Below are 22,962 nucleotides of genomic sequence, written 5' to 3' on the forward strand. Positions count from 1 at the left end.
TACATTCAAAAACACCAGACTGTGAATGGCCACAACTGTGAAGTAAGAAAAGCCCTATCTGAGCAAGAGATGGCTAGTGCTTCCTCCAAAGAGGTCGAAGTGGTTCTGGAAACTTTGGTGGTGGTCGTGGAGGTGGTTTTGGTGGGAATGACAAGTTTGGTCGTGGAGGGAACTTCACTGGGTGAGGTGGCTTTAGTGGCAGTCGAGGTAGTGGTGGATATGGTGGCAGGAGGATGGCTCTAACAGATTTGATAATGATGGGAACAACAATGATGGGAGATGGTGGAAGCTATAATGATTCTGGCAATTGTTAGACCCATGAAAGGAGGAAATTCTAGAGGCAGAAGCTCAGGCCCCTATGGTGGTGGAGGCCAATACTTTGCCAAACCACAAAACCAGGGTGGCTACAGTGGTTCCAGCAGCAGCAGCAGCTATGGCAGTGACAGAAGGTTTTAATTACTGCCAGGAAACAAACCTTAACAGGAGGCAAAGAACCGACAGGGAAGCTACAGGTTACAACAGATCTATGAACTCGGCCAAGCATAGTGGTGGCAGGGTGTAGCTGCTACAAAAAAAGAGATATTCAGACACTACTCATGCGTATGGGCAAAAAAAACTCGAGGACAGTATTTGTGAATAATTGTGTAACAGGTTAGTTTCTGTTCTGTGGAAAATGTAAAGCATTCCAACAAAGATATTTTTTTTTTAAGATTTTATTTATTTATTCAGAGAGAGAGAGAGAGAGAGAGAGAGAGAGAGAGAGAGACGCGCACAGGCAGAGGGAGAAGCAGGCTCCATGCAGGGAGCCTGATGTGGGACTCGACCCAGGGTCCCCAGGATCAGACCCCGGGCTGCAAGCGGTGCTAAACCGCTGTGCCACCGGGGCTGCCCAGCAACAAAGGGTTTTAATGTAGATTTTTTTTTTTTTTTTGCACTCATGCTGTTGATTGCTAAATGTGGTAAGTCTGATCATGACGCTGAGTAAATGTGTCTTTTTAAAAAATGTGCCGTGTAAAGTTAGTCTGCTCTGAAACTATCTTGGTAAACTACCCAACCAGTGCAAAGTTAGAATTCCTTCAGGGTGACGCCAGGTTCCATCCTAAATTTATTTGCAACCTGTTTGGGCACAGAAGCCACCGTCTCCACAAACCTCAGTGTAGGTGAACTGACAGTTAATGCGTTGTGACCTGGAGTTCACCGTTCAAAAGGTGGCCCAAGCAAAGTCCTGGAGTTTATTTGGTTATTATGATTTTGACACATCCTATGCAATATATCTAAATCGAATTATGGTATCAGGTAAAATTATAGATAGGATTAAAGCTTGTGTATCGTCCATTATCATGTGTAATCAATAAGTGACTTAAAAAAAAAAAAGCGACTTAATACTCTTCCCAAAAAATTAAAATTATTTTGTAAGTAGTCAATACTTATAGTGACTCGTTCTCATATTTTGACTATCCTAAAACTATATTTATGAACAGAGAATAAAAGCTAAAGACTTAAGACTGTATTTTCAACTTTTAAGCTAAAATATAATTTTTTGTTTCATTCCCTCACATTGCAAATGAATTAGTGGTCCAAGAATGACACAGGCTACTTTTTAACATTATTCTATACTAAGAATAAAATAAAAAGCTAAAACTGCTGCAAAACATACATAGCCCTTTAAGAGCCAGCATCCCAGAGTTAATTATTTATTTAAATTATTTACTACCACTGTTGCCTTTCCTACTGCATCATATAAACAGTATTTTTAAATGAAAGCTAATGTAAACAACCAACTAAACATTCACATGAAGTAACAGAATTTCATACAACCTATAGTATGGGCAATCCTTACTCAACATGGTTGAAGCTCTTACTATAAAAGATTTTCACCAGTTTGGGATTTTGTATACAAAGAATGTGATATGAATAATAAAAACCTTTAAAAGCCACCAAAATAAAAGAAAAAAATCTAATAGAAAAAATTATTTAACTGAATGATGAGTTTATGAAGGCGAATGGGTGTTAGTCTGAACTTTCCATTGATTCTAAGCACCTCTACTCTGGTTCCAATTAAGGACTGTACAAATCTAGAAACAGACAAGAAACAAACATCCTCTGCCCTAGGACCAGATGTCACCTGTTGCTTCCCTGTTCACCATGACTTTTCTTGACATTCTCTGCTTTAAACTCTGAACCTTAACTCTCTACACTTAGGACGTGTGCCTAAGATCTGTCTGTGTGATCTGGGGCCTGAGTGGACCCACCAGACCCAGTGATTCTTCCACTTACTGTCTGTGCCACCCTTTCCCAGCTGCTCCTGCTCCCAGGTCTATGGGGCCTGTTAAGTGTACAGACGGTAGGAGAGAGTGACACAACATCCTGACCACAATGTGTAGTGATAAGCATCATTCTATGACCCAGAATACACATCAAAAAAATATAACTAACAAGTTATATGAAACAGTATTTAACATTTCGGTCACTAATATTTTTCACAGTGTGAAAACCCAGAACTAGAAGAAACTACAACAGATGAGCTTTATCTGAATAGTCTGGAAGGCACTAAAAATTCAAAACACTATATTAGTACTATGACTATAATAAACTAAAAACATCGTAATTATGTGACATTCTTGAACTAACAGTCTGAATTAAGTTTTTTAAAAAGATTATTTGAGAGACAGAAAGGGAGAGTACAAGCAAACATACACAGTGAAGGGCAGAGGGAGAGAGAGAAACTTAAGCAGACTCTGCGCTGAGCATGGAGCCCAATGTGGGGCTCAATCTGAAAACCCTGAGATCATGTCTAAGCTGAAATCAAGGGTCAGATGCTTAACCTACTATGCCAACCTACTGCCCCTGAATTAAGCTTTTTTTTTAACAGAAAAAAGGAAATAATTCTAATAAATCATATACATACTTACGAAATAAAATGTCCCCAGGCACCTGCAATATATATCTTATCCTATCTAAAATAAAACCAACTAGCCTTAAATTTTAATCATCTCATTCATTAAGGCTAATTTTACATAAAATAACCATCCCTAGAAGTTTGGCCACATCTTAGAACATAGATTCCTAGAATGACTCAATTTCCTGGTAGAATTGAATCACCTGTTGCTTGAGAGTAAATAGGAGGATGAGGTTTGGCCTGGCAATAAAAACAGGCAAGTGAAAAAAGAAATACTGGTGGAGAGGTCTTGAAAATAAGGAGGTAAATGTGAAAAAGAGATAATGTAACATGCAATTCCAAAACAAACTAAAAATGGAAGGCTATAATGGAATAATGAGGTGAAAGTGAAGGTCTAGCTAGTAGTCCGGCGGGGCGGGGGGGAGCGGGGGTGTACTTGGGCGGCTCAGTCAGTTGAGCATCTGCCTTTGGCTTGCTCAGGTTATGACTCCAGGATTCCAGGATAGAGTCCTGTGTCCTACTCCCTGCTCAGTGGGGAGCTTGCTTCTCCCTCTCCCTCTTCCCCCTGCTCATGCTCTCTCTTTCTCTCTCAAATAAATAAGTAAAGGGGCACCTGGGTGGTGCAGTCGGTTAAGCATCTGCCTTCGGCTCAGGCCATGATCCCAGGGTTCTGGGATGGAGCCCCATATCAGGCTCCCTGCTCATAGGGGAGTGCTTCTCCTCTCCTACCTGCTCATGCTGTCTCTCACCATCTGTATTGCTATCTCTGTCTCTCTCTCTCAAATAAATAAATAAAATCAGGGATCCCTGGGTGGCTCAGTAGGTTTGGTGCCTGCCTTCAGCCCAGGGCCTGATCCTGGAGACCCGGGATCAAGTCCCACATCAGGCTTCCTGCATGGAGCCTGCTTCTCCCTCTGCTTGTGTCTCTGCCTCTCTCTCTCTGTCTCTCATGAATAAATGAATAAAATCTTTAAATAAATAAATAAATAAATAAATAAATAAATAAATAAATAAAATGTAAGAATTAAAAAAAATAAACTTAAAATAATAGTCTGTGTAGAAACTGCCAATGTAAGCATAGTGACTTTTACAGTTATGGATATGCTTCACAAGTGAACACTTAGTATTCAATTTAAATGGCTCTTGTTAAGAATAAGATCTGACAATAATAGTTCTGTGGTCTGATATAGAAGCTACACGGTATTGGAAGTATTTCTTTGCTTAGGAAGTGAAATGCAAAGAGTGGAGGAGTTGGCATGCATAATCAGCCAGTGCTCACACCCCACTAACTGGTGACCAAGTTAGCAACAGTGAAGGTGAAATGGGGATATAGTGCTCATCTCCAAGGAGTCATGAATTGCCCTAAAGATAAGCTGTAATAAAATGATAGCTCCCACCATAATAAAGCATCAGTTTACACACTTTACCAAACACCTTCCAAAGTATCATCTTCACTGATTAGCATTTTCACATATATCATCTCATTTGATATTGTTATATCTATTTAATTTTTTTAAAGATTTATTTATGTATTTGAGAGAGGGGGAGAGTATGAGGAGGGGCAGAGGAAGAGGATCTCAAGCATATTCCCCACTGAGCATGGAGCCTGAAGGGGCTTGATCTCACGATCCTGAGATCATGACCTGAGCAGAAATCAAGAGTTGGACAATTGATTAAGCCACCCAGGTGCGCCTGATATTGTTATATACCTATTTAATACTTGATTGCGATTGAAGGTCAAGGAAGTAACTGATTTGTCATGTCACAAAAAATCATCTAAATGGCAAACACAAGCTTTCAACCCAAACATTCTGTCTCTAAATCTAATCTCAGGCCACTGTTCTACCTTGTACCTGAAGAAGCTGCTGTCGCTAAGTAAGGAACTGGTAAGAGCCTTTCTCAAACCCACTGAAAACTTGGAAGGCAGTCCTCTTTTTAAGGGAGCCTAGGCAAAGGAGTAAAATTATATATTTTATTATTTTACAATTAATTATATATTAATTATATATTTTATATATTTTATAATTCCCAACTATACCATGACCCTCAAAGACCCACAAATAAGAACAATTATGTAATTTTCCATTACAAAATTCAGTATGTATTCTTTCAACACTCTGGTTATACCATTTACTACATGTATGACTCCAGGTCACCAAGAGAATTCCTCTGTGGCTTAATCCCCAAATCTACCTAATAGGGAAAGTAATTTCAGGCTTACACAGGGTACCTCCTAAATCTAAATGAAGTAACTATTTGATGGAACAGAAGCCAGAAGCAGAATTCTGAGAGAGCAGAAACCCCGACTGGACCCAGAAGCAAAATCAGGACAGTTTTCTTGCCTTTCTAAGACTATTTACTACCTTCTATTTTATAATAACATTCAAACAAAGGAGTCACAAAGATGCAAAACTTAAGTACTGAACTAGCATTCTGGTGGCCAGCAGCCTTACTGTAGGATCAGCTAAAGTATCCTAGGTTTCAAACGGGGCTCACTTTTAAAACTCTGGTATTTCTGAAATTCCATAAAATAGGTTCTGTGACAATTCAGAGAGAGAGGATAGCATGTAAACTGTGGGCCCAGACAAGAGTTAATAATCACTCTGAAGTCTGTCAGGAGATCCCCATATGTATTATATTCTATATATATAGATAGATAAATATAGATATATTTTAAATATAGAGATCCCCATATGTATTATATTCTATATATAGATATAGATATATTTTAAAAATATATATTTTTTAAAATTTATTTATTCATGAGAGACACACAGAGAGAGGCAGAGACACAGGCAGAGGAAGAAACAGGTTCCCTGTGGGAAGCCCGATGTGGGAGTCAATCCCAGAACCCTGGGATCATGCCCCAAGCTGAAGGCAGATGCTCAACCACTAAGCCACCCAGGAGTCCCAACAGACCTTATTTTAAAAGATAAAATGAAACTCGCTTTTTTTTTTTTTAATCTCCGAGCACAGAATAAAAATAGTATTCTTATTTAAGTTACACAACTGTAACAGTACTCTTCACCACAAGATGTCACTACTGCCCAAGAGCAATATTACAAAATGCTTTTTACTTTTATGCTATCTTACCTTAACATCTTTTAGAGAGACAAACTTCTCGATACCTAATTCAATCATATCCAGCACATGGTAATCATACATACGACCTCGAAGGAAAATACATTTTCTTGTTAGCATTTATTTTTCCCAAACATCCAACTTTAATGGTATGTTCAAACTGGCATGTTCAAAATGTTAGAATCTGCCTCTTTTTTTCTTCTTAGGCCCCACCAAATATGTTCCCTCTTTCTTAAACTTTCAATTCTATCTAGAATAAATAAATTGTTGCAGTCTTGGCCTTGAAAGAATCTTAAAAATCATTTAACCAAACTCCCTTATTTTATGAGTAAATAAAGGCCCACAGAGGGAAAGGGACTTGCTTACACCAGTGACTATGCCAGACCAAGTGTCAATACTTACCAGGGAAGGGTTAATTTATATGGCTAGGTGTACTACTTTGTTTTTTTCTCTAACACTGATTTAAGAGGTACATATGTTTTATATTAGGAAAATTTCTGCAAATTTAGGTGAAGTAGTATTTACATGCCTATTCTTTACCTGCAGTCTGGTAGATAAAAAATTTTATTCAAAGTCACAAGAAGGAAAAAAAAAAAGAGAGAGAAAAAAGGAAACATTTTCACAAAGAAATGTTAAAAAACTAGCTTAGCACTCACTTGTTACTCCTGAACCCGCAATACCATCAATTATTCTGAGTCACAAGCTGTAAATAACAGTATTTATAAAGTAAATGATATTTACCTATTACTAGATTATTTGGCCGCTTCTTATTATGGGAGCCAAACATAAATAAAGAACAATCTGACTTCTTTGAAAAGAATTCCTGTAAAACCAAAAAAACTCCAGTTAATGCATTAATATAAGAACTTTAAAAACAGTAATGAGGGCAGCCTCGGTAGCTCAGCGGTTTAGTGCTGCCTGCAGCCCAGGGCGTGATCCTGGAAACCCGGGATCGAGTCACACGTCAAGCTCTCTGCATGGAGCCTGCTTCTCTCCCTCTGCCTGTGTCTCTGCCTCTCTCTCTGTGTCTATGAATAAATAAATAAAAAATCTTTAAAAAGAATAAAAATAAAAACAGTAATGAATACTTAATGAACTAGATAGGAATAAACAATAGAAAAGGACTTTATTTCTAGCTTTTTACTTCAATTTTTCTGATTTGAGGTACCTAAGAAAAATATATAAATTGAAGACTAAAAATATACTGGAAAGTTTAGGTTAATAAATTAAATGAGACTATTTTCAACTATGCAGCTTTGGATTAACACACTATTTCATTTGTTGAATGAACGCCTTTATTCATTAGACATTACTGCTATCATCAATGGTACATCTTACCATGCATTAAAATACACATGAATAGGGACACTTCAGGGTTCAAAAAGCCTAAAACTTTTTTTTTCTTAAAGATTTTAAAAATGTATTTATTTGAGAAAGTGAGAGCAAGGTGGGGGGGAACATGAGCAGGGAAGAAGAGCAGAGGGAGAGGAAGAAGCAGACTCCCCACTAAGCACAGACCGGTGTGGGGCTCAATCCCAGGACCCCGAGATCATGACCTGAACTGAAGGCAGACCTTAACCGACTGAACCACACAGGGGTCCCTAAACCTCTAACTCTAGATGAAACGATCATAATCCTCAAGTTTTCTTTACAGGTTACAAGACTCCCTGGGGTGTGGACTCCTAGTTTGGTTTTCATTCATTCCAGTGTTTAAGCAGAAGCAAACAGGGCAAAAAACTACCAAACCTGCCTATCCACCTGATATAGAGGATGTAGAGTCAGAAAGTCCAAGAATTCTGGCTCTGCCATTTACTGTCAGATCTGGTCAACCTTTCTAAGAATTAGTTTTATCATGTGTAAATCGCAGACAATAAGACCTTCCTACAAAAATCTGCAAAGGCCACATGAAAGTCATATGGGCAAGTACCTTATCCTGTGTCTAGTACAAAGCAGGCATTCCAAAAAAGGATTCTTAGGGGTGCCTGGGTGGCTCAGTCAGTTGATGTCCAACTCCTGACTTCAGCTTGGGTCTTGATCTCAGGGTCGGGAGTTCAAGCCCTACACTGGGCTCTAGTCTGCCCAGTGTGGAACCCACTTAAAAAAAAAAAAAAATTTAAGTGTCCAAATAAATGAAAATGCTTTCTTAAAAATTTTTTTTTTACATTCTTACTATCACTAACACCCCAAAGCCATCCATGAGCTACCTCTCACATAACTATAGTACTCATCTGTTGTTGTTCTCCATAAGAAGTCCAGTTTTTGTTCAAACTAGAGAAAACATTGTCAAATTATCTGCAAAAGGCCAGTAAATACTTTTAAGCCTTTTACAAGCTTTTTTTAAATAAAGAAACCCTAAAAAAAGAGAAAGAAACCCTTTAAAAATATAAAAATTATAAAAATTAAAAAAATATATATATATAAATTATTCGTAGTTTATATATCTCACAGAAACAGGGATTTGGCCCACAAATTTGCCAACTCTGTTCTAAAGCAGTTCCAAGATCGTAGTATAAGAAATGTGCTACTGGAAAAAAAAAGTGCTACTGGAGGGATACATGGTCAGGAGGAGGAATTCAACCACATTTCCAACATGACCACTGTTTCCACAGCCATTCTGAGTTCTAGTAATCTGAGATTTTCTATGTCCAGTGAAATATCTGCTATCTCTGGAAGTGGGAGATGAAAGAGAGGAAAACTCACAATTTCAAGTGTAAGAAAAGCTGTCGTATCAAAACTAGATTTTTTTTTTTAAGATTTTATTTATTTATTCATGAGAGACAGAGAGAGAGGGGGGGGGGCAGGCAAAGACACAGGCAGAGGGAGAAGCAGGCTCCATGCAGAGAGCCTGACGTGGGACTCGATCCCAGGACCCCGGGATCACGACATGGGCTGAAGGCGGCACTAAACCACTGAGCCACCCAGGCTGCCCTCAAAACTGTATTGAAAAAGAAATACAGGTGGACGCCTGGGTGGCTCAATGGTTGAGTGTCTGCCTTCAGCTCAGGGCATGATCCCAGGGTCCAGGGATCAAGTCCTGCATCGGGCTCCCTGCATGGAGCCTGCTTCTCCCTCTGCCTGTGTCTCTGCCTCTCTCTCTCTGCCTCTCATGAATAAATAAATAAAATCTTAAAAAAACAAAAAAAAACAAAAAAAAACAGAAAAAAGTACGGGGATGCCTGGGTGGCTCAGTGGTTGAGCGTCTGCCTTTGGCTCAGGGTGAGATCCCAGGTCTGGGGATCAAGTCCCGAAGCTCCCTGCTTCTCTCTCTGCCTATGTCTCTGCCTCTCTGTGTGTGTGTGTGTGTGTCTCTCATGAATAAATAAATATCTTTTAAAAAGAAAACAAGAAAGAAAAGGAAGTACAGAATGCTACAAATTCTACATCACATCACTGCTACAAAGTGATCACTCAACTAAAAGCATCATGGTGCCTAGACAAAACAAGCCCTTGATAAGCAGTATATGAGAGACAGAATTTTGGGTTAGAGCCCTTACTTTCAATTTCATAATCTCTTCAACAAATGACTGAAAACTCAAAACTACAATGAAAGTAATTTTGTAAAAAACTGAATATTGGAACACCTGGGTGGCTCAGTGGTTGAGCATCTGCCTTCGGCTCAGGGCATAATCCTGTAGTCCCAGGATCGAGTCCCACATCAGGCTCCCTACATGGAGCCTGCTTCTCCCTCCGCCTATGTCTCTGCCTCTCTGTCATGAATGAATAAATAAAAATCTTTTAAACAACCCCTCAATATTGGGGTACCTGGGTTGCTCTGTCAGTTGAGCATCTGCCTTTGGCTCAAGTCATGGGCCTGGGGTCCTGGGGTCAGGCCCTAAATTAGGCTCCCTGCTTGGTGGGGAGTCTGCTTATCCCTCTGCCCCTTTCCCTGCTTGTGCTCTCTCAAATAAATAAAATGAAAAAAAATTTTTTTTCAAAAACTAAATATTGATTTTTCTTAAAAAAAGTTATAATTTTTAATTAGTAGTTAGTTGCTACATTGGAATTAAGATGTCCAATTTTGCCTTCTAATTAATTACTAAGATTCTATTCAAAAGTTCTTTCTTCTAAATTCACTAACCAGGGGTGCCTGGGTGGCTCAGTCGTTTGAGCATCTGAATCTTGATTTCAGCTCAGGTTATGATCTCAGGATCCTGGGCTGGAGCCCTGTGGTGGGCTCTGTATGCTCAGCAGGGAGTCTCCTTGAGGATTCTTTCCCTCCACTCCTCCCCGACATGTGCGTACCTGCGCACGCATTCTCTAAAGTAAGTATTTAAATAAAGAAATAAAAGAAATTCACTAACTAAAAGGAAAAACAAATAAGTAATGGTGTTCCCCTTAGGAGAACATAATTCCATTCTGATTTTTTTTCAGTATCTTTTACTTTCCTTTTTTTTTAAAGTAAGCTCTAGGCTCAATGTGGGGTTTGAACTCATAACCCAGAGATCAAGAGTCACATGCTCGGGACGCCTGGGTGGCTTAGTGGTTGAGCATCTGCCCTTGGCTCAGGGCATGATCCCTGGTCCAGGATGGGAGTCCCTCATCAGGCTCCCTGCAGAGGGCCTGCTTCTGTCTCTGTCTCTGCCTCTCTCTCTGTATCTCTCATGAATAAATAAATTAAATTTAAAAAAAAAGAAGAGAGTCACATGCTCTACTGACTGTGCCAGCCAGGCATCTCCCATTCTGACTTTTTTAAGCTCAATTTATTTTAACCCACTTATTCCCTTAAGATTTACTTTAAAAGGAAGCAATAAAATCACATGCACAAAGTCCATCATTCACTATTCACTATTTACTATACACTATTCTTTATCTTCTAATTTCATTCACTAGCTTTTTTCATTTAGTTTGGTTGCCAATACACTCAAAAAGGAATTCAATTAGTAAACAACTGACAACTGTTAGCAACAGTTCAAGCAGCATTCCTTGTTCTAAAAATACCCAAAGAAAGAAGTCAGGTTTTGAAAAATAAAACCTGCTTTATAAAAAGACCTGTAACAAGCTTCCTTTAGATAATCTACTAATTATACACATAAAATATAATTCAATTTTTAAAAATTGTGAATGTATTTGCAAGCAGTGAATAGTAATACTAGTCATAGTGAAATGTAAGATCTATAGTCATATTTTTGAAAGTATAAGTCTTATTTCAAAATAATAAATATCTTATTTCTCCTCCACTTTGTAGTAAAATTACCTCATATAGGATGATTTCTAATTCAAAACATCACAAATTAGGAATACCAAAGGAGTAGTAATTAGTTTGAGTAATCATTTATTTATATGCTCTCTTAAATCAGAAAGATTCTTGAGGTGCCTGGATGGCACAGTTAAGTGACTGACTCCTGGTTTCAGCTTAGGTTGTGACCTCAGGGTCATGGGATCAAGCCCTGCATTGGGGTCTGCCTTCATCTTGGAGTGTGCTTGAGATTGTATTTCCCTTTCCCTCTGGTCCTACCCTCCCTCCATGTGCCCTAAAATAAAAAACAAACAAAAAGATTGTTGTACTCACCAATGATGTCTGATCCTCAAATGGTCTTGTAATGTTTTTCCTAAGAATATTTTTAAAAGGTTACCTTAATTTCAATAATCTTAAGCTATTCACCCATAACAATTAAGTAATATATTAAGATAATTTTATGTTCAGATGATCAAAAATGAAACTGGAGGGATATTCATTCATTCAAACATGTATTTAGTACCTATCACGTACCAGGCACTGTTATAAGAGCTAAGGATCCTAGAAAACAAACAAGATTCTTGCTTTCATGGAGCATTCTAGTGGAAAAATTAAATTTCAAAAAGTAGTAACTGTAGTGACAAAATTAAATAGGGTAGTCTGTTATGAAGAGTAGAAAATGAATATTTGAGCTGAGATTTGATAGATGAAGAATATGCTGTTGAAAAGTTTTGAGGCTAAGCACATTCTAAGAAGAATGAACAGAATAAGCAAATATCCTGAGATGGAAACAAGCCTAGACTATTCAAGAAATGGAAAGAAGGAGAGTATCACTGAAGCTTGGTGTCCAAAGGGAAAATGGTGGGGCATGAGATCAAAGATGTAGACATGGCCCAGATGATATAGGGCCTTGTTGGTCAAGGTAATGAACGTAGATATTGAGTAACAGGAAGCACTAAAGAGTTTCAGGAAGGAGTGATAAAAAGATCAGACTCGGGCAGCCCCGATGGTGCAGCGGTTTGGCGCCGCTTGCAGCCTGGGGTGTGATCCTGGAGATCCTCCTCCCTGCATGGAGCCTGCTTCTCCCTCTGTCTGTGTCTCTGCCTCTCTCTCTGTGTCTATGAATAAATAAATAAAATCTTTAAATAAAATAAATTCACCTTTAAAAATAAAAAAAAAAAAAGATCAGACTCAAATTTTCTATTTAAAGGACTGTTCTGTCCACAGTGTGAGAATGCACTGTAGTATGGCAAGACTGGAAAGAGTTAATAAGAAGCTATCACAGAAATCCAGGAGAGAGAGAAATAAATGGTGCTTTGGACCAAGAACCCTAGTAGAACTGAAGAAGCAGTGAATAAAACGTGCTATTTTTCAAGTAAACAGGAAAGAAATACAAATATATTTTTTTCTTTGCTTAAATATGCATAAAGAAATTCTGGTAAAATACATGATAAACTGAGACGTAGTTGTTCTGAGAAGAGTATATTTTCACTTATAATTTTTGATTTCCAATCATGTAAACAAAGCTTCTATAAAATAGTTCAGGGATGCTGAGTGGCTCAGCGGCTGAGTGTCTGCCTTCGGCTCAGGGCATGATCCTGGAGTCCTGGGATCGAGTCCCACATGGGGCTTCCTGCAGGGAAGCAGTAAGTGTGCTTGAGATTGTATGTGTGTCTCTGCCTGTGTCTCTGCCTCTCTCTCTCTGTGTGTCTCTCATGAATAAATAAATAAAATCTTTTATTTAAAAAAGTTCATAATTTTTAGGAAGCAAAATCTATATATAACATGATCTCAATTTTGTTTAAAGAATAAAATGGGACTCCTGGGTGACTCAGTTAGTTGAGCAGCCGACTCTTGATTTCAGCTCAGGTCATTATCTCAGGGTCCAGGGTCAAGCCCCACCCCGGGCTCTATGCTCAGAGGGAAATCTGCTTTAAGGATTCTCTTTCCCCCTCTCCCTCCATCTCTCTCCTTGTTCACATGCACGCACACATGTAAACATAAATAAATCTTTAAAAAAGAATTAACGTAAAGACGTGAAATATCTGTACAGATGTGAAAAGGGATGAAGGGGAGTGGGAGATACCAGCTTCCAGTTATGGAATCCATAAGTCATGGAAATAGAAACGCCTGAGTGGCTCAGTGGTTAAGCGTCTGCCTTCGGCTCAGGGCAGGATCCCAAGAGTCCTGGGATTGAGTCCTGCATCGGGCTCCCGGTAGGGAGCCCGCATCTCCCTCTCCCTATGTCTCTGCCTCTCCCTGTGTGTCTCTCATAAATAAAATCTTAAAAAAAAAAAAAAAAAGTCATGGGGGGATCCCTGGGTGGCTCAGCGGTTTAGCACCTGCCTTTGGCCCAGGGTGTGATCATGGAGTCCCGGGATCAAGTCCCGTATTGGGCTCCCTGCATGGAGCCTGCTTCCCCTTCTGCCTGTGTCTCTGCCTCTCTCTGTCTCTCATGAATAAATAAAATATTAAAAAAAAAGTCATAGAAATAAAAGACACAGCATAAACATTATAACAGTGACAGAAGATAGCTACACTTGTAGTGAGTATAGAGCATAATGTACACATTTGTCAAATCACTAGGTTTTACACTTGAAAATAATGTAACATTGTGTGTCAACTATACTCAAATGAAAAAAAGAAAAAATGTACAGGAAAAAATATGTCAGAATGTACATAGTGCTATGGGTGATTATTACATTAATCTAATTAAGAGAAATATTTATTACTCTCATAGAAGAAAAGTATTATTTTTAATGATGCAAGGCAAAGAAAAATTATTGCAGCATTTATGATTAATAGCAAACTATAATTCACAAATTAGCAAATATAACCTGTTGGAAACATGGAAAATGCAGATTAAACAAAGTATGATTTTTACTTCTTAGCTTAAAAATATAAACCAGGGGATCCCTGGGTGGCGCAGAGGTTTGGCGCCTGCCTTTGGCCCAGGGCGTGATCCTGGAGACCCGGGATCGAATCCCACATCGGGCTCCCGGTGCATGGAGCCTGCTTCTCCCTCTGCCTGTGTCTCTGCGCCTCTCTCTCTCTCTCTGTGACTATCATAAATAAATAAAAATTTAAAAAAATAATAAAAAATAAATAAATAAATAAATAAATAAATAAATAAATAAATAAATAAACCAGAAGTAGGTAATGGCCCATGGAACTTGTATATAGCACTCTGCCAAAAGGACAATCTTTTCAAAAAGTAATATAATTAATATGCTCTACTGGGCATGAAGTTGTACCCGGTAATTTTATGTCTAAGAATCTCATATAGGAACTAATTCAAAAGGATAACTCATTCCTGTAAAAATGGTCATTTAAGCATTATAAGAACAGCAAAAAAGAAAAACCCAAATTCCCCCAAATTAAGGTAAGTTACAAGTAAATTTTAGTGTAACCACTTAATAGACATTATACTAGCAATGAAAATAATACCTAAAGGATCAATTATCAATAGGAAAATAGTTACAATATAAATAAAAAAGGCTTAATATAAAATTTAACATATGGCAACAACACAGGTAATTTGGGGGCATTTTGTTAAATGAAAGAAGATAGACTCCAGAGGCTATATGATTCCATTTATGTAACATTCTGAAAAAGGAAAAACTATAAGGATGAAAAACAGTTCACTGGTTAAGGGGGAGGAGGAGGACAACAAGAGCACACTGCACTAAAAAATTTTCAGGATGGGGATCCCTGGGTGGCACAGCGGTTTAGCGCCTGCCTTTGGCCCAGGGCATGATCCTGGAGACCCGGGATCGAATCCCACGTCGGGCTCCCGGTGCATGGAGCCTGCTTCTCCCTCTGCCTATGTCTCTGCCTCTCTCTCTCTCTCTCTCTCTCTCTGTGTGTGTGTGTGTGTGTGTGACTATCATAAATAAATAAAAATTAAAAAAAAATTTTTCAGGATGATGGAACTGTTTCTGTATCATGAACTGTAGTGGCCGACACAGTTCAATGCATTTTTCAAAACCGATAAAAGTGTATACCACAGAGTAAATTTTACATACGTAAATTAAAACAACAACCAGGAGGGACACCTCAGAGTCCCTGGATTGAGTCCCACATTAAGCTCCCTGCATGAAGCCTGCTTCTCCCTCTGCCTATGTCTCTGCCTCTCTCTGTGTGTCTCTCATGAATAAATAAATAAAATCTTAAAAAACAACAACCAGGATGTGGAGAAAAACCCAAAACAGAATTCAAACTATAATAAATGACCCTAACTGTATTTTAAAGGAACAACACAGACACATTAAAGAGGCAGAAAAAACCTAACTTATGTTACATTGGAAAACAGTATTTGTACTGGATACTCTAAACTTAAAAAGAACTATTTACACATTTTATCCTCTAGTTATTTTGTTAATTTGTTTCTTATAGGGCTAGAAATTCTGAAACTATGTATGTACTAAAATGATACAAATAAATATATATGGACTATCAATAAAGAAAGCCAAGTTTCCTACTGTCAGAAGAAGAAAAGTTACAAGAAAAGAAGAAAGGCTGGAATGAAGTCTGTGGCATTGGAATGGAACTGAAGTATTAGTATGAACTCATGATTCTTCAGGAAGTATCAGTATGAACTCAGAGTTTTTCAAATATAGGTAAATATAAATTTAGATGTGTGCATGCATAGGCATCTAGGGACAATGACACTCCCACAGCAACAGAGTATACTTAGTGCCCAGATCTTTATTTCTAAATTATCAATTTCCAATATACAGAAACAGGTCTCCATAGAGAAGGGGTTGATTTCAGGGTTGCCACAAAGAAAAAGTAAAGATGAGCTTGGAGCATCTTGTGGCACCAGAAAGGAAGTACTCAAATACAAGGAGCATATTGAAAGAGGACAGGAGCCGAACTGAAAGAGATCCCAAGGGCCAAATGTAGAAGTTGAGCAACAAAATAATAACGTTGGACTGTAACTCCAAAGAATAAATAACTGTAAATCCACACTAATATAAATGAGTAATTCAACAAGGAGAAAGGAGAGATTTTCTTCATAAAATTCCAACCAATAAATATATAACAAGGAAGATAGAAAACCACTATCAGAACACCAGGAGCAATCACCTCTGTAGACAAGATCCATCGATGGATGCTAAAATTTATAAGAAAAAGTGTGGAGAGAAAGGATTATTTGCATAGTCTTTGCATGGTCTCAAAATATTTCCTCTAAACATTTATTAATTATAAGAGGAAAAATAGTTAATGTATAGTGGAGAAACCAAGCAGACACCACTTTAACCAAGGTTAATGCTACCAGCATAAGATATCCTGTGCTCCCTGTTATAATTTACTGAGAAAAGCACATCACTTTTCTGGTATTCTTGCCAAAAATGCATAAGGCTCCATCTATTCATGAGAAATTTAAGACAAATCAAATTGAGGGATATTTTACAAAATAATTAACAAGTATTCATCAAAATTGTCAAAGTCATCAAAAAAGGAAAGACTAAGGAACTATCACAAATGGGAGAGCAAGGAGACATGACAATTAAATGCAATGTAGGATCCTGGAAGAGAAAAAGGATATTACTGGAAAAACTGGTGCAAACCAAATCAAGTACATTATTATACCAATGTTAATTTCTTTTGATAACTATGGTTACACAAGATGCAACATTAAGTGCCTGAAGGTCATGAGAACTCTACTAATTTCTGTTAACTTTTCTGGAAGGCCATAATCGTTTCAAAATAATATATATGTACTAAGATTCTAACTATGTAATCATATTTAATACAAGTAAAAACACAAACTGGAACAAAATAAAATTTAAAAATACTAATAGATATATAAAGAACTATCATATTTTTTAAACAAAATAGTTTTCTGAATCTCCCATAAGGTAACTGTTACTTTTATAATAGAACAATGTAAGTTAAAATAAGTCAGTACTTACTTTTTATACAGAACACCATAAGGTTTTTTCAGTGCATACTGTAAAACATAATTTATAGCTTTCAAAACAAATTACATTCAGAAAAGCAGAAGTAAAAGTAAAATTGCATTGTATCAGGCATTATACAGGATCACAGGGTCCCAGGGTCCTATTCTAATGTCTTCTGCTTGGCTCCCTTTTAATCACTTATATAACCCTGCAACATAAGCTTAATATCCTCTTAGACTGGACTTTCTCAAAGTTTCTGCGTCCTTTCAAAAATCTATACAACTCAAATAATTCCTTTCATTTCTTTAAATTCCCATTCCGTTCTTTCCAGGCAAACTCTTTTGACAGTAGAAAGAAAAGCAAAAGAAAATATAAAAAATAAATCCTATCAGGAAAGGCTGAAAGAGTTGAAGTAACGTTGTCTGAAGACCAGAGAAAGAGTCCCAGAAATGACAATCAGAACGCTAGTTGGAGTTTAAAACACAGCCCTTTAAAAAATTCCTGTCACTGAACCCTCATTTTTTTCTTACTTCTTTCCACTCATTCATTAATAATCACTTATTACCTTTAGGGTCAGTTCTGCTCTACCATAAGGAATAAAAAAAGATTTAAGGCATCCCCTTGCATTAGGGAAAGGGGTAAATAAGGGAAATAATGAAAAGAAAAATGATCATTCATCAACAATCAGAATTGATGAACAAGGGAAATTCAGCAGTAAAAGCTCTTTTTAAGTACTAAATCTTCTTAAGTTTTATTTGTTTTAGTGATCTCTACAGCCAACGTGGGACTCAAACTCACAACACCAGGATCAAGAGTCAATGCTCTTCCAAGTCAGCCAGGTGTCCCTTCAGTACTACAAGTTTTGATAATTCTTGACCAAGTGGTTCCCTGCTTTGGTGTCATGCACGTTACCACAGTGACAACTCAAGAATCATCAATATGAATGTTAACTACTGCAATAACCTGTAATATTGTTCTGTTCCCAAGGCTTACTTAAATACAGGGCCAGAATCCTACCAACACAATGACACTGACACAAAGGATGAGCATGTATTAGACATTCAGATATCCAAACTATAGTGTTTAACAAGCTTTTTGAGTTTAGTCAAGTATAAAAATCTATTCAATTACTTAATTTCACTCAAAGAACCTGTTGTATTCAAGGCCTAAATATTCAACCACCAACTAGGTGTCTCCATAGACTTGTGCCTTTCAATCACTGATTAAACATTTGTTGAGCATCTACCATGTTCCACAAACTGGGCTAAAAATCAGGTTATGGAGGTAGAAAAAAAACATAAAACTTTTATCTTCATCACTTATAATTATAGGACCTGAACTGAACATTATCACTTCTCTCTCTAAACCTGCTCCACCTGGTATATTCTCGAATTGGCACTGCCACTCAAGAATTCAATCCAGACACCATGGCCACACTCTTCTACCCTCAACATCCAGTCTCTCCGATCATCTCTCATTTTCACTGGCACTACCACACTCCAGATACTCATGATCTCAATAACAGCAATGGCTGAATCAGTTTCCTACGTTTGCTCTCAGTTTTCTCTGGTCAAACTGATTAAAAGGGCTGATCATGGGAAGCCCGGGTGGCTTAGCGGTTTAGTGCCTGCCTTCAGCCCAGGGCATGATCCTGGAGTTCCGGGATCAAGTCCCACGTTGGGCTCCCTGCATGGAGCCTGCTTCTCCCTCTGCCTGTGTCTCTGCCTCTCTCTCTCTCTCTCATGAATAAATAAATAAAATCTTTAAAAAATAAAAAATAGACTTAAAAAAAAAGAAGGGCTGATCATATCTGTCATCTCCAATCTTTCAATGGTTCCTTAGAGCTTTCAGACCAAAGCTCAAACTCCATGTACTATCTGGTTCCTGTCTGTTCCTCTAGCTCCACTGAGCCAACTTTCCTTTAGCCATCCCCAGTTATTTGCAGTTCCCCAAATGCATCATGATCGTTCACATTCCCTTTCGCACATGTTTTTTCCTCAGCCCTGGAAGACTTCCTCCTCCTCTCCCTCTCCTCCTACTTGCTCTAACTCCTTCTCCAAAAGGAAGTTTAAGTATCTCCTCTGGTAAGCGCAACCTGTGTGTGGCTGCCCCTATGGGATTTTAACTCTGCCTCCCATCCCACCCTGTACATGCTTTCACCGCAGCACTAAATTCACAATGCTATAGTTTATAATTCTTACTTGCCTGTCTCCCTTATCAAGCTCATTGAAGGGATAGGTGTGTCTTATATTAACTATTAATCCTCAGCACCTAGCACAGTACTTGGTATTGCTGAAGGAATAGACAGTGATACGCAGTTATTTCAGGTCACAAACTAGGTATGTCCCTTAAATGTTCCTTTAAATTGCCAAATTCTAGTAATCTAAATCAGGTGAAATTTACTAAGGGAACTACAGTATTTGCTTTAAGGAAAATCAGTGGTTAGTGTCCTGCCAAGGCAAATAACCTCCAACTTGAGATTTTCTCTAAGACTAGCAGTTCTTAGGACAGGGCAAACTTATCTATGTATTTCTCCAGCAGCCTAAACTACTATGCTGAAAACTTCCTAAAATAATTTCAAAACCATCTGAAAAATAAGTGGGCAGGGGTGCCTGGCTGGCTCAGTCAGTAGACTGTGCAACTTTTGATCTCAGGGTTGTTAAGTTCAAGCCCCTTGGTGGGTGCAGAGATTACTTAAAAATAAAATCTTTAAAAATTAAAAAATAAGGGACACCTGGGGGGCTCAGTGGTTGAGCGCCTGCCTTCGGCCCAGGGCGTGAGCCTGGAGCCTGCTTCTCCCTCCGCCTGTGTCTCTGCCTCTCTCTCTGTGTGTCTCTCATGAATAAATAAAATCTTTTTTAAAAATTAAAAAAATAAGTGTATATATATACATACCACATCTCTAAGTACTTGTGTCACCATTGAATTCGCATTTCCCCCTTTAATCAACATTGCATTTTTAATATTTTCACTGAGTTTCGGTTCTCTCTTCTCAAGGAATCTCTTTGCTCTTTTCGTTTTGGGCTTTCTGTTCAGAAAAATCACAATTCATAACTTAAAACATTATCCTCATGGTACAAAACCACAACTTGGCTAAGGTGCAAATTCTTAAAAACCAACAAATATTACATAACATTTATCAGTTAGGATTCTACCATTAAACAAAATCTCACTTTTCAGGGAGATATTAGTAGAGGGTTTTTAGTTGTTACTATTAACTGTTAATTTTATTAGCTTTTGGTTTTTTAAAAAAGGCTTTCCTTTTTTTATATCCCCAGCAATTCTTATTACTGCTTTTTTCTAAACTTAAAAAAAAAAAAAAATGTGGGCAGCCCGGGTGGCTCAGCTGTTTAGTGCCTGCCTTGGGCCCAGGGGGTGATCCACGTCCGGCTCCCTGCATGGAGCCTGCTTCTCCCTCTGCCTGTGTCTCTGCCTCTCTCTCGCTCTCTATGAAAAAATAAATAAATCTTAAAAAAAAAAAGGAAAAGGGAAAAAAATGTCTTTAAAGATTTAATGAATCCTGTGGCTATTTTTACTGCATTATTTTTTCTGCAGTCTTGCACACCAAAGAGCGATCTGTGAGCAGTCACTAAACACAGAGAGGCTACTAACTGCCTATCTTCCGTCCCGTTTTAAGACCACAATCCTTACCAGGAAGTATACAATACCCCACTCCAACATCACAGGCAAAACAGTCAAATATTATTGCCACCAAAGGGGGGGATAATGATGACTCATCATTTTATAGAGCCACTCTTAATGCTTATCTTCACCAAGATCCCAGGACACAGGTAAACTTATCTTCATTTCACAGATGAGGCAACTGAGGCCAGGGAGGTAATTTGGCCAAGGTCACACTATTCACAAGTAGGCCAATCTTCAAAATGAGCTAGATATGAAAACTCATCTAGACAAATCACTCTGCAAAATATGAAGGGACCACAAATTCATTATCCTGATTTTTATGATGGGACAGCAGGAATAGAATGTTTTTATACATTTCTGTTTTCAGAAAAAGGGCTTCACTTCTGCTTCCACCGTGTATCTTGCTTTTCCAACAGTTCTCTCCCATCTACTGAAAGAATTCCTCCTCTCTTAGGGAACTATGACCCTCCAACCTCCTTCTCAGTCCTGTAGACACTTTGGGCAGAAAAAGAAAAACAGAACATACACATACTTAATTTACCACCCAGAGGGGGATTCCTGGGTGGCTCAGTGGGTTAGCGCCCGCCTTGGGCCCAGGACGTGACCCAGGAGTCCCGGGATCGAGTCCCACGTCAGGCTCCCTGCATGGAGCCTGCTTCTCCCTCTGCCTGTGTCTCTGCCTCTCTCTCTCTGTCGCTCATGAGTAAATAAATAAAACCTTAAAAAAAAAAAATTCTCCTCCAGATAAAGCGTCAAACAATATAAAGCTTCCAATCATGTACTGTTTGATGAAGACACAGGTGTGTTAAATCACGAAATGTGGGATCCCTGGGTGGCGCAGCGGTTTGGCGCCTGCCTTTGGCCCAGGGCGCGATCCTGGAGACCCGGGATCGAATCCCACATCGGGCTCCCGGTGCATGGAGCCTGCTTCTCCCTCTGCCTGTGTCTCTGCCTCTCTCTCTCTATCTGTGACTATCATAAATAAAAAAAAAAAAAATTAAAAAAAAAATCACGAAATGTTTGGTATGTCTATACCAAAAAGAAAAAAGGGCTCTATGCTCTATATTCCGTGTGAGCTGTCACTTGTCCCTGGCCAGCAGCCAATGCAAATCACATGTATTTATGATCAGCTGCTTGTCCCCCATCAGACATAGAGAAGATGCGCAAAAATCTCTGAGTTAATGACCAAAAGAAGAATCTGTCGTTTTGATGGGGTCTCGACCCAGGCGTCTCCCAAGACGCAGCAGCGGGACGATGTAGGAGATCGATAAATATTTTCTGAACGCGCGGAAAACAAACATCGACCCGAGAACGAAAAAGCTCGCGCCCTTTCCTGCGTGCGGCGCAGCGAAGGCTCTACCCCCGCCAGGAATGCTCGCGGCTCCACGAAGCGCGATCAGGGCTCCACGTCCGCGAGGGCTGGGGGCGGGGGACCTCGGGCCCAAAGTCACCTGACACCCGCGCCCGGACCCGCAGCGTCCCCTCCGCCGTCGGCTCCCGAGGCCTCGGCCGCTCGCGTCCTCACAGCGCTCGGGAAGCCAGGGCGTCTCCAGCCGGCCGGGAGGGAAGCGGCCACCATCCGGGCGCGCTCTCGGGCTCCCGGCGAGGGCACCCATCGGCCCGCCGCAGGCCCGCCCAACTGCCAAAGAGCGGGAGGAGCGAGGGGCAGCCCGGCGGAGCGGAGGCTTCCGCCCTCCTTCCCCCCGCGGGAGTCCCGCTTCCCAACGACCCCCGAGAGGGCCCCCAGCGCACTCACACGACTCGATCCAGAGCGTCCATGGCTACGGCCACGCGGACCCGGCGGGAGGGGAGGGGTGCGCGTGCGCCGCGCGGCCACGCCCGATAGGCCAGCGCCCCGGAACGGGCGGGACCGGAACTTGCGCGGCACGCCACTTCCGGGGGCCGCCCCGTTCCCTTGGTTACAGATTTCGGTCTGGGCTCCTCGCCGGAAGTGGGCGCTCGCGGGGACACCGCGCGGAGCCGCTTCCAGCACGCGCCGGCGTGTAGACGTCTACGCGGAATGAGGTGTTCTCCTGCGGGGAGTCCCTCGGAATGCCGAGGCCGAGCTGGGCTCGTAGAGGATGTGCAGAGAGTAACGCCGCCGAGCCCCTCCCCCCCGCCCCGTTTTTGAATTGCCGCAGGTCACTGGGATTCAGTATATTCGCACGCGGGGAGCCGGACGCGGGACTCGATCCCGGGACCCCAGGATCACGCGCTGGGCTGAAGGCGGCGCTAAACCGCTGTGCCGCCGGGGC

General features: G+C 39.9%; 1 protein-coding gene across 3 annotated transcripts in view; it reads right to left on the bottom strand.

The window, feature by feature from the left end:
• RPF2 (ribosome production factor 2 homolog) overlaps positions 1 to 22,616 on the bottom strand; it is a 40,638-nt gene extending 18,022 nt beyond the window's left edge. Inside the window, exons 1-6 of one of the 3 annotated variants that reach the window (XM_077902758.1) lie at positions 22,159 to 22,448; positions 19,958 to 20,090; positions 17,075 to 17,112; positions 11,490 to 11,529; positions 6,722 to 6,803; positions 5,993 to 6,069 (exon numbers count right to left, since the gene is read on the bottom strand). In XM_077902758.1, the coding sequence (XP_077758884.1) occupies positions 5,993 to 6,069; positions 6,722 to 6,803; positions 11,490 to 11,529; positions 17,075 to 17,112; positions 19,958 to 20,090; positions 22,159 to 22,286 (498 nt within the window). In that variant the 5' untranslated portion in view covers positions 22,287 to 22,448. The other 2 variants (XM_077902760.1, XM_077902759.1) reach the window with 2 other exon arrangements.
• Between the last annotated feature and the right edge of the window lie 346 nt (positions 22,617 to 22,962).

This window comes from Canis aureus, chromosome 7 (assembly GCF_053574225.1).
Source record: "Canis aureus isolate CA01 chromosome 7, VMU_Caureus_v.1.0, whole genome shotgun sequence".
Classification (NCBI taxonomy): Eukaryota; Metazoa; Chordata; class Mammalia; order Carnivora; family Canidae; genus Canis; species Canis aureus.